The 12,518-nt window shown below is 42.1% G+C and overlaps 2 protein-coding genes across 2 annotated transcripts in view; one reads left to right on the top strand and one right to left on the bottom strand.

The window, feature by feature from the left end:
- DCP1A (decapping mRNA 1A) overlaps positions 1-10,851 on the bottom strand; it is a 48,045-nt gene extending 37,194 nt beyond the window's left edge. The window contains exons 1-3 of the mRNA XM_089522789.1: positions 10,697-10,851; positions 7,943-7,983; positions 1,590-1,717 (exon numbers count right to left, since the gene is read on the bottom strand). Coding sequence (XP_089378915.1) covers positions 1,590-1,717; positions 7,943-7,983; positions 10,697-10,831 — 304 coding nt within the window. The 5' untranslated portion in view covers positions 10,832-10,851. The remainder of the gene's footprint in view (positions 1-1,589; positions 1,718-7,942; positions 7,984-10,696) is intronic.
- CACNA1D (calcium voltage-gated channel subunit alpha1 D) overlaps positions 1-12,518 on the top strand; it is a 387,489-nt gene that overhangs the window by 599 nt on the left and 374,372 nt on the right. The window lies entirely within an intron of this gene.

Genomic DNA, 12,518 nt, shown 5'->3' with positions numbered 1-12,518 from the left:
ATGTGTGACTAAGATAAATTATCATTTTGTGGAGTTTAAAAACAAACTATTACTTTAGGACAGTTGAAGCAAAGTCTGTACCATAAAGTCAGGTGGTATTTGAATTGTGTATGAAGTGAGTTCTGAGAGGAAAATTAATACCCTCAATTACAGTCACTGAAATTGGTATAGATGTCACCCAAAGCCCCAATACATCAAGGAGGAGAAGCATATATAAATTATCCACCAATTTTCTTTATCTGATTCCTATTGTCCTTTAACAAAAAGTTTGTTAGATTATAGTTACATGCATGTTTTATTAAAGAGGTTAAACAGAGGATGTTTCATTTTCAAGTGATTTACGGAATGACAGGTGTATAGTAAGCAACTGTGTTTTTATTTGCATTTATTTCTTCTTTATGAATGAAGTGTTATTAATGCAGATTTCTCAGACTGAGAAATAAAGGTGTCAGCATTACAATTATTTATTCTAAAATTTATCATGGATGCTATAAAAAGACTTACTACAATCTGAACAAAAGAAAGGAATTTCAAACCAATGTTCTATAGCACTTTTGTACTGCGTTTAGTCTGAAATTTTCTGCTCACTGACTGAACAGTAAGCCCTACTAACCTCAAAGGCACTTACTTCTGAGAAGATATGTAGGGATCTGCACTGCAAGTAACTTTCTTACAACCAATTTAAAAATATAAGTGATACTGGATTTTTAAAAGATGTAAAACTAATTTGATTTTTAATCAGTAAATGACTTTGCAATGAGCTACAAGGAGTAAGAGTATTCAAAAATCTACATGCCTAATTCCTACAACTAAATATGCTTGGATAAGGACAAAATAGTGACCCATCATCTGCCAGGTTCATATTATTATATGCCCCAAATATGACATTTCTAAGATCATACTCACCAGGAATGCAGTGCTAGGTACTCAATAATGAGTAAGACTCAAGGCAGCTAACAGGATATTTTAACCAATATAGATTAAAATTATGCAAAATATTCAATAAAGGTAAAAATATAAAAATTACTTAAAACAATTACATAATTTATAAAGTTATGGTTTTGAAGAGCAGCATTTTACGGTACACAAATCAAAAGCTGCCAGCACACATTCATTTCCACCAGTACTCAATAAAAGGCAATACCTCCCAACACTGTTTCTTCTTCTGCCTTTTCCCTAACTACCTATTCTACTAGTCTTTCATACCATCTCATTCTCAAAAAATGCCAGTAATGTGAACCATTATTTCCTGTCAATTAGGTTTATGGAGACAGATGCTCAAAGAAGCAGGGAGACTAGGAAGATGTTAAAACATACTGACAAGACTACATTATTATTATTATTATTATTAACCTTTATTTATAAAGCGCTGTAAATTTACACAGCGCTGTACATACATTAGAAGGATCTCACACTGTTCAACAATGCAAGTATGAAGGAAACACATTTGAAGAATCGCACCCAATGTACTGAAACTGGGAAATTAAGTAAAATCTTCATTGGCTCCTTTGTGACACATAACTGCTTAAGTAGCAAAGGTTCTCTAATTTTCAATTTCAGAAATCTTAAACACTCAGGTTTATACTCACAATTAGCATTTCTGTATAGAAGAAAAGGTTCACGCAGTTGAAATTCTAAGTCTTTGTTTACAGGCTCAACCAAGTTGTGCATGTTCAAACGATTCACAATTGTAAACCCATGGTAAGGTGAAGCAGACCTGTTATTTCAATAGAAAACAGAACAGCATAAAAAGGATATTATAAATAATAAGCTGTTTTCAGGAAATCAATAGCAAACTGATATTAACTTAGTAGAATACAGTGAAAAGACTGAAAATTAGATCCTCTTCCTCCCCTTCTCTAGGCTGCCTCTTCCCCAAGGCAATTAGAGTCAGAGAAGTAATGCTGTACCATGAATTTTCCTCAAGGGCTTCTACAGCTGGCCCTCCATATTCAGGGATTCTGCATCCATAGATTCAATCATCCACTGCTAGGGAAAAAAATTAAATCCAAAAAGCAAATTTTGATTATGCCATTTTATATAAAGGACACCATTTTATTATACCCTTGTATATAACAGGACATGAGCATCCACGGATTTTGTTATCTGTAGGGGAATTCTGGAATCAAATCCCCCCAGACAGCAAGGGCCCACTGTTAAGACAGAGCACATAGATTAAAGATTTGAACAAGAAAATGTACAATGTCTCAAGACTCTGATGGACTTCAGTTCCCACTTCATGTGCAGAGATACTGTAAGAAGTCTTGGGTTGGATTCAGGGATGACTGCAGAAGGGCATCCCAGGAGAACGCAAATCATACAGTTTCTCTGCATCTGAATAGCAACCATTATTCTACTAACCAATAATGTAATACAGTTTTTGCCAACCAAAATAAATGCAATGATGGCCAGGTATACATGGGCCAAAAGCGTTGTGCCGCCACCGATACTAGGGTTCCAGAGCGCGCAGCCACTGCACGCTCCTGAACCCTAGTACATATGGGCGCCGCCATGACTGTGCAGCCCTGCCCACACGGGCTTGCGTCCATGACACAAGCACTGTGCAGCATCCATATGTTGCTGCGCTGCGCTTGCGTCATTGATGCACCACAGTGTGCTAATGACGCACTGATGGCAGCATGCACGTGCTAATGGCACACTGGTGGTGGAGCCTGCGCGTGCCAAAAAGAACTTGCTTTTAGTGGGTTCTTTTTGGAGCATAGGGAGCCCATGTGGTTTGGTTACTGTGGGCTCCCTCTGGAGGGAAAATGGGCGGCTCCAGGCGCCTATTTAGGGTGGTCTTGTCAAGCCCCTAGATTCAAGGACTGTTTTTTTTAAAAAAAGAAACTTAAGGACAGAGTTAAGCATGCAATCCCATTAACAAAATTTAAGTGCTTAGAATACACTTTATTGTTTTATTTGTGACCCCAAAATAAGAGGTCATTTCAAAATATCATTTTATATTCATTTTAATGGTATATTACAACAGATGGACTAACAGGCTGAGCTAACATGTCAAATATAATTAAAACTCAGCTGAAATCATGATTAAAGCAGTAAAGGTCTGAAAATAGCATGACTATAAGCCCGAGGCACTGCAACAGTGTAAATAAGAAGAGTGACATTTGGGAATTTGACTTATTTCCTCTAGACCTCTGAGATGTTGTTGAAGAAAACTGATGGAATATAAAGACTTCTAAAATTAAAATGTAACTGAAAAAACTGTTGAACTATAGTTTTATCCTATAACTATGCTAACTAAACATATTGTAATATATGTTACAAAGGCATATTATATTTCACCTCTTATCTACTGCATTCTGTTCATCATCAGTTGGAGCTAGAAAATTAGTAGTTTTGATGTTTGTTGGTGACATGGCGCTCCTTTTCAAAAAACGGAAGTGGCACCACGAGGGGCGAAGCGTGCCCTCGTGGCATCACTTCTGCCGCAACACGTTTGGATGCTATGCATCCAAGACGTCAAAATGGCGGCGCCGATGTGGATGGGCGCCGCCATTTATGACGCGCTCCGCGCGTGTTGGGACCAGGGCCGATTAGGAAGGGGCGACTCTTCCTAACCCTACCACGCCCCTTCCTAATCCTAGCACGCACAGAGCGCGTCGTAAGTAGTGGTTTCTAACCCGCCATATACTTGTCAAATGATTGCAGCAAATTCAGAAATATCATTATTGCAGAAATGGTGAACTGATAAACATTCAAAATCATGGCAGAGATATTGGCTACATCCACACTGCAGAAATAATCCAGTTTGACACCACTTTAAATGCCATGTTTCAATGCTATGGAATTATGGGAACTGTAGTTTTGTGAGACATTTAGCCTTCTTTGTCAGAGAACCCTGGTGCCACAACAAAAGGAAATTTCCAGAATTCCCTAGCATTTAGCTGTGGCAGTTAAAGTAATATCATCCATACACTAGCACCCATCAGGATTCTCCCAGCAGCGCTCAGGGCCTGGCATGCACACTCTCCACCCACTCCACTGCAGCCAATAGATGTTTTGCACTGCTCATGCTGAGTCCTGATGGTTGCTGGGGCCAACTGTGCACCACAATTTTAAAAAGATGTGGAGAAACTGGAGCGTGCCCAAAAGGGGGGGGGGGGGCGACTAAAACGGTGGGTCTGGAAACCATGCCCTATGAGGAACGCCTTAGGGAGCTGGGGATGTTTAGCCTAGAGAAGTGAAGGTTAAGAGGTGATATGATAGCCCTGTTTAAATATTTGAAGGGATGCTGTATTGAGGAGGGAACAAGCTTGTTTTCTGCTGGCCCCGGAACAATGGATGCAAGCTACAGGAAAAGAGATTCCACCTCAACATTCGGAGGAACTTCCTGACAGTAAGGGCTGTTCGACAGTGGAACACACTCCCTCGGAGAGTGGTAGAATCTCCCTCCCTGAAAGTCTTTAAACAGAGCCTGGATGGCAATCTGTCGGGTATGCTTTGAATGAGAGTTCCTGCAAGGCAGGGGGTTGGACTGAATGGCCCTTGTGATCTCGTTCAGCTCTGTGATTCTATGATTTGTTTATTTATTAAGTATTTCTATATCACTTCCAAGGCCACAAATGCTCCTGAGGCTTGTTGTTGCTGTTGTGTGCCTTCAAGTCATTTCCTACTTATAGAGGCAAACCTGTCATGGAGTTTTCTGGGCTGAGAATGTCACCCAGTGGGTTTCCATGGCCGAGTGGGAAATCAAACCCTGATCTCCAAAGTGATAATCCAACGCTTAGACCACTATATAAAAAAAGGGACACCATTTTACTATGCCACTGGGATTTGAGTATCCACAGATTTTGGTATTCACAGGAGGTCCTGAAGCCAAATCCCAGCAGATATCAAGGCCATACAGAACTTTATAAATGACAGAAATGTAAATCATTCAGCAATGGAGGCATTTATCAATCTTTTCTTCTAAGGGTCACAACAATACTGCATGCAATACCTCTGTGTACCACAAACATATTTGATTATTTCTTCCATTTCTTATACATGTCTCATTTAAGTCTCAGCTGATCTGAAGTTTTCTGACACCTCCCATTTTTCTTCCCCACTGGAACTGTTTCCAAGGTCCCCTTCAGCAGTTTATCTTTAAGAAACTCTCATGCCACACAAACTCCCTTCCCTTTGACCTTTTCTGACCACTGAATCTCACCCAGTACAGTGGACCCTCCTTATACGCGAATTTGCCATCCGCTGATTCGAGCATCCATGGACGGCAAGCCCATATTGTCTCCAATGATAGCACGCACGCAGCTGTGCCGCCATTGGAGACAAAAGTCCCTCCCCTCTACTTCCCTCCCTCCCTCCTTCCCTTCTCCTTCCCTCATTTCCTCCCTCCTTACTTGCTTCTCCCGAGGCTTCTGCCCTGGATTGGCTATGGGGGTGGAGTCTGCCTTCCAGTCAGACTAGGACCAGGGCTGAGGCTTGAGTCTTGGAACTCCGTCTGCAGTCCTAGCAGCCAGGATGGAGCCTCTGGGGTTCGAAACCCTGGGTCTGGTTCCCTTGGAACCCTGTTGGCCAGAGGGAGCCAGTGTCAGAGCCAGGGGTTGGCTTTTGGAGCCCTGAGGTTCCATCTCGACAGGGGATGGGGCTCCAAACCCAAGCCTTGGTCCTGGCATGGGCTCCCTCTGGCCAACGAGATTCCAAGGGAGCTGGGGTTAGGGCCAGGGCTCAGGTTCTGGAGCCCCATCCGCAGGCCCAGCAGTCGGGATGAAGCCTATGGGAGGGGAGGAAAGGAAGGAGGGAAGGAGGGAGGGAAGGAAGGAGGAGGGGGCGATGGACTTTTGTAGCATTGTCCCTAATAGTGGTGTGGCCATGCAGCCGCACCACCATTAAAGACAATGGGACTTAAGCATCTTCGAAGCCAGGAGTAGGCAACTGCAAAAGGGTGAGAACCACACTGGTACACAAAAACTCCTGGACATGCTAAAAGGATTTCAAAAGTTGCAATTTTTTTGCCTCCAAGGCAAATGAAGTTTTGCTCACTCCACCTTTAAAACCTGCTTGAATGAGGCCACGAATTGAGGGACATCACTTCTGGTTTTGGTTCTGGCTGATTTTTGACCAATTGGGGGGTTTCTAGTACTTCCCCCCCCCCCCCCAGGTTCACAGGCCTTGGGTGAGAAAAACTGCTGTATTTTGCAGTGGTTTGGACACTCTGGGAGATTGAGCAATTTTTTTTTAATTACCTGGAATTTTGTTTAAAGACCAGGTAGTTTGGGAGTCCTGTGTGCAGCTCATGGGTTGCAATTTGCCATCCCTATGAGTAAAGTGGGCCCTTGATATCTACTGGGGTTTGATTCCAGGACCCCCTCCCCCCCCCCCCCCCCCCGCAGATATGGAAAAAAAAAACCATGGATGCTCAAGTACCATTATACACAATGGCAAATTAAAATGGTGTCCCTTATTTAAAAAATGGCAACATCAATGTTTGTTTTTGGAACTTTTAAAAAATATATATTTCCAAGCTGTGGATGCAGAATCCATGGATACAGAAGGCCAACTGTAATTTAAGTACAGGTTCAACCTACCTTATCTGAAACACTTGGGACCAGAAGTGTTTTGAATTTCATAGTTTTTTAGATTTTGGAATATTTGCATATACATAATGAAATAACTTAGAAATGGGACCCAAGCCTAAACATGAATTCATTTATGCTTTTTACAAACCTTATATATATATATATATATATATATATATAGCCTAAAGATAATTATATACACAATATTTTAAGATAATTTTGTGCACGAAACCAAGTTTTTGTACAGTGAACCATCAGAAAGCAAAGGCGCTACTTTCTCAGCCAGTCATGTGGACAATTTTGAATTTTGGACTATTTCAGACTTTGTAACTCCAGATAAGGAAGACTTAATTGTAATTAATAACAACATACCATACATAGCATGTTTACATATGCAAAAATTAAGGACCTTCCTCTATCTAAATTTTGATAGTAAGGTAAACAAACTTTAGGAAAGTTAGGCAGAGCCAAGGAATGAATATAGGTAAATGTAGCATGTGTATATTAAAGTGTATACATATGTGATGAAGTTCAAGTAGGAATTAAGGACTTGAGCCAGGGTGAGTAGTTTCCATGGATCCAGGCATCACTATCCCTCCCCAGAAACTAGGAGATGCAATGTAGTGCCCTGGAATTCATGGGATGGCAGTGGGGAAAAAATCTCCCACATTTTAAAAGTGTCACGGTTAATAGAAACAAAATGCACACCTCATTTCTATGTATATTTGCACTCTCTGAAACACAGGCCTTGCAAAAAAAGTGTGTGGGGAATACACACTTTGGTAGGTAGGGCAAATGGCACTTTTAAAGTGAAAATACTGCTTTACTTGCCGCTCTAGTGCTGAATTTCAAAAGATCAACTGATGGTAGCATGGAATCAAGGAGCTCAGGCTTTACAAAAAAATGGCTTCCTAAAAGTCCTACCTCCCACATTCCAACTTTGACTACCACTATATCTAGAATTCAAAACTACTTTGAAGATTGTTTTCTAGTAAAAGTCATGTTCCTCAAAAGAAATCCTAGGCCTGTTACAGACAGCCAAAATAAAGCTGCTTCGAGTCACATTGGAGGTATGGTATTTCAATGATGCATGAATCCTAAGAGTCTGGAAGCTTCACCAAAGCTGCACTCCAGTCCTTAGGAGCGTGGCTTTGGTGCGGCCTTTGGACTCTTAGGACACATGTATCATTGAAATACCATACCTCCAAAGTGACTCGAAGCAGCTTTATTTTGGCTGTCTGTAACAGGCCCTAGATTTGTTTTTTAGAACTGCATGTAAGGAAAACATGGCATTAAGGTTTGAAAGTGTAACACCAAAAGAAGTTATGTTTTAATTCAAACACATATGATAGTTTATAGTTCACAATGTTGTATTGCAAAAATGAGGGAAGATTTCAACTTACCTTTTATACACAAATAATGTACCTTCTATGTCAGTCTTCTCCTATAATGAAAAGAAAAATATAGCAACAAATTAATTCAAGTATTAGAATTTTTGTAGCATTTTTAGGTTTCATATTTATAATGAAATCCTACCTATAGTACATTTAATAGATCCTATCTATTTGAATGCAAAAAAAGGAAATTGCTGTGGTTCAGTCCTCAAATACACCGTGCTGAGAAGACAGTATTTGAATTAGGAAAATTAACATCTTTACCAGAATAATGTCAAATGGCTTGATATTACATTATCAGCCAGTTCAATTTTTCATAATGTATTAATGCCCCTGTACTTTGAAGTCATTTGCTCTAAAACAATATTGTTAACATCATATTAATCAAAAGAACTCTCAGTAATTTTTCTTTCTTGTTTCTTCTGCAAACATATTACAAAAACATTATACAGCCTATTTATTATCATAAGATTATTATTATTATTATTATTATTATTATTATGCAAATAGGATTGAAACAGAACTGTTTTTATTTAGGTATTTCAATATTTTAAAACTTTTCCTTTGGCTTACAAGATTATGCCTCCAAGTTACACATTTTCATACAGGCCAAAAACTGAAATAGGGGTGAGCATATATATCTGAAAAAATAAGTCTTTAAAATTTAATAGAGGAGTGATACGATTTCTTGCTTAAATGTGCATGGGTGGATCAGAGGGAGAATGCAATACAATTGACCAACGACACATTAAACCTTTAGAATTTGTAGAGTGTTTTGGATGTAAGTGTCTGAGCAGATCACAATAAAAGTTAATTCAAATGGTGTAAACTAATTCAAATCAAGATCAGATCATTTGAGACTAAAAGGAAAAGCAGGGGACAAAAATACTATAGACTCCAGAACAAAATTGGTTTCACTGCACATCAGAAGCCAAAAGTGAGATCAGTGATCCTAGGAGTAAAGGTACATGAATGTCTAGTTGCAAGTGGCTGTAGGGAGTGGGGCTCATCTCTATTAATAAGTTGAAGAGCCAGTGTTGTCCAAAGATGACTCCATGGTCATATGGCACAGAATGCTGTTACCTTCCCACCAAAGTTGTATTTATGTATTTGTGTTTGCATACTTTCAGACTGCTAAGTTAGCAGAAGCTGGGACTAGTGACAGGAGCAAACCCTATCATGCAGCACTTGGGCCTTGAACTGCCAACCTTCTGACCTTACAATCACCAAAACTGGCTTCTTAACCACTAGGCCACTGTATCCCTGGGGGAGAGAACTCTAAAGCAAGGGCCTGGAAAATAAGGCCCAGAGCAGACAGGCCAAAAGTGCTGGCTTCAGGCTGCGATGGGGATGTGGTGTTTACATGACACATGCCCCAAACGCAGCTGGGAAACGCAGCTCTAACAGAAGGCAAGAGCCTGTCACACCTTGTTTGGGCCCACTGAAAACCAAAGCCAAAAACAGAATTTTTGATTGTCCAGGGTTTTAAAGAATACTGTTGTTGAGTTTGGTACAACTTGTGATGCGTCCTAGAATTTAAAAAACTTGCCCCCTGCCCCACCAAAGCTGCCCACCCTACATTACACTACATTGATTTCCCCAAACAAACAATCTGAGATAAAGCCTAAGAGAAGAAGCACAAAGGGTGTACACAACTCAGATTATTTGAGAGACAGTATATCTCCATACAAACCCGCTGGAGCCCTAAGATCTCCAGGAGAAGGCTTTCTCTCGGCCCTGCCACCATCACAGGCTGGCCTGGTGAGGACATGAGAAAGAGCCTTCTCAGTGGCTGCTCCTGCCCTCTGGGATGCCCTTCTGCCAGACACAAAGCTGGCCCCCTCCTGGCTTGCCTTTCATCAGCAAGCAAAGACAGCTTTATTCAGGCAGGCTCTTGATGTATAATCATGGGGTGGCTTGAGTGTTTGTTATACAGGGTGGGGATCAGGGTTTTAATGCCTGTAATTTTATACTGTTTTTACATGATATTTTTAATTGTTTTGTTGTAATATGTTTTTAGAGTTTTTATTTGTGAGCCGCCTTAAGCCCCTTGAACAGATTGAGCCTGAAATCTCCCTGGAAGCCAAGACGATTAAATTGAGGCTGTCGTACTTTGGCTGCATCATGGGAAGGCACGACTCATTAGGAAAGGGAGAAAAGAGGAAAAGAGATTCCACCTCAACTTTAGGAGGAACTTCCTGACAGTAAGGGCTGTTCAACAGTGGAACAAACTCCCTCGGAGTGTAGTGGAGTCTCCCTCCTTGGAGGTCTTTAAGCGGAGGCTGGAGGCTGGACTGTCAGGGATGCTTTGACTGAGAGTTCCTGCATGGCAGGGGTTGGAGTGGAAGGCCCTTGTGGCCTCTTCCAACTCTAGGGTTCTAGGAGCTGAGTTTGACTGGAAGGCTGTTAACAGCCCTCCAAATGTTGTCAGAACTGCAACTCCCATCAGCCTCAGCTATCCCTTGGTGCAGGATAATGGAGACTGAAGTTAAAGAACACAAGGCAAGGTGGGTGTGTTCTTGGGGAGGAATCTCAGGCTCCATCCACATTGGAGAAATAACCCGCTTTGGCACCGCTTTAACTTGTTGTCTGGCTCAAGGCTATGGAATTCTGGGAGTTGGAGTTTGTTGTGGGGCCCAGAGCGGAGCACAACAAACTCCAACTCCCAGAATTCCATAGCCTTGAGCCAGAAAAGAGTTAAAGCGGTGCCAAAGCGGGCTATTCCTCCGGGGTGGTTATTCCTTCCTGGTCTCCTCCGCTTACCCACTCGTTGGCCTTGGGGCTGAAGCGGTAGAGGGCCACCTGGCCGGTGACGTCGGCGATGCTGGTGATGTAAGGGTCGTGCTGCTTTAAGGCCGCCAGGCTCATCTCCTGCCCCGCTTTGCTCAGCGACTCCATCTTGGCTCCCAGGGAATCCCAGTCGCAGCAGCCGAGGAGGGAGGGAGGGAGGGAGAGAAGGAAGGAAGGAAGGAAGCAGGGGGAAGGCGAGAGGGGAACACCAGCAAAGGGCCTGAGCGCAACACTCTTCTGGCGCCGGGCGGAAACGGCCGCCCGCAACTTCCGTTCCCGGAAGTCCGTCCCTGTTGCTCTGTAATTTTGATACCTGAGGCTCCCCCGACATTCGCTATGTTTGTACCTGAGAGAACACCTCTCTAGGAACCTCTTCTAGGTCCTCCAGGACAACTCTATGGTGAGCATCTGACAGACATTGGCCATAGAGTTGCGCTGAAGGAGCTACAAATACCTAGTGGGGCGTTCTCTCTAGGAATCTCTTCTAGGGCCTCCAGGGCAACTCTATGGTCAACATCTGCTAGATAATGACCATAGAGTTGCACTTGAGGAGCAGCAAATGCCTTGTGGAGCGTTCTCTCTAGGAATCTCTGGGTCCTCCAGTGAGACTTTTTGGTTAAAGTTGACCACAGAGTTGTGCCGGAGGATCTTGTTGTGGGGCTTTCAGGCTATGTGGCCATGTTCTAGGAGAGTTTATTCCTGACGTTTCGCCATCATCTGTGGCTGGCATCTTCAGAGAATAGTTTGGCATGGAAGAGAGTGGGATATATATATATATATGTCACCATGGGTCAAGGACTCAAGGTTGACTCAAGGGCAGTTAACAACAATAAATGTGTATGTTGAGATATCTTGTAGCACTTTTGCAACTAGCTGAAAGAAAGAAGTTGGCAGTATAAGCTTTCCTAGACTTAAGACTACTTCCTCAGATGTCCAATGAATTTGGAGGAAGTAGACCTAAGTCTACAAAAGCTCATGCTGCCAACTTCTCTACATACTGATTCCACAGACTAACACGGCTATATCTTTTAATTCTAACAATAAATGTGTGTGTGTGTGTGTGTGTGTGCGCGTGTCCAGGGTGACCAGATGTCCTCCTTTTCTAGGACATGTCTTAAATTTCAGCTTTCTGTCCAGGAGGAATTCCTCAGTGTCCTCCATTTTGTGCAGGACTAAGAAGCATGAATATTTCGGGGGGGGGGGGTCTTTTATTTGACCATGCCATACATTTTGTGGTGCCTTGATCCCCCTTTGTAGTCAGGACATCTGTTGTCGGGAATGCAAGGACCCTGTGTGTGTGTGTGACACTGCAGTCAAGAAATCAGAAGACTAGGAATGGGGAGGGCAGCCATGAAAGAACTGGATGAGATCCTAAAGAGTAAAGCTGCTGTATATATTAGACTATAAGTTGACCTCATGTATAAGTCGAGAGCAGGTTTTGGGGCCAAATATTACAGATTTTGATAAGTTGAGAGCAAAACTTAGGGGCATGTAACAAAACATCTAAAGGATGAATCAGAGGAAAACTATGCCAAACTATTATGTGAAGACGCCAGCCACAGATGCTGGCGAAATGTCAGGAATAAACTCTTATAGAACATGGCCACATAGCCCAGAAAACCCACAAAAAACTATGCCAAAGAACTTACAAAACTCCAGCAGGCACAACTATTTGTGTTCACCCTAAATGCTGGATGGATGGGAGACTAGTGCTTTCAGGACGAATTATCCTCATGTCTTTCACCATGGGATGGTTACTTTTTAAAGTAAGAGTTAGAGTACTTAATTTGACCAG

This window comes from Sceloporus occidentalis, unplaced genomic scaffold (assembly GCF_023333645.1).
Source record: "Sceloporus occidentalis isolate IW3139 unplaced genomic scaffold, rSceOcc1.0.p SCAF_1, whole genome shotgun sequence".
In the NCBI taxonomy this organism is placed as follows: domain Eukaryota; kingdom Metazoa; phylum Chordata; class Lepidosauria; order Squamata; family Phrynosomatidae; genus Sceloporus; species Sceloporus occidentalis.
Note: the sequence above shows the minus strand (reverse complement) of the source record. Positions and strands in the feature narration are given on the sequence as shown.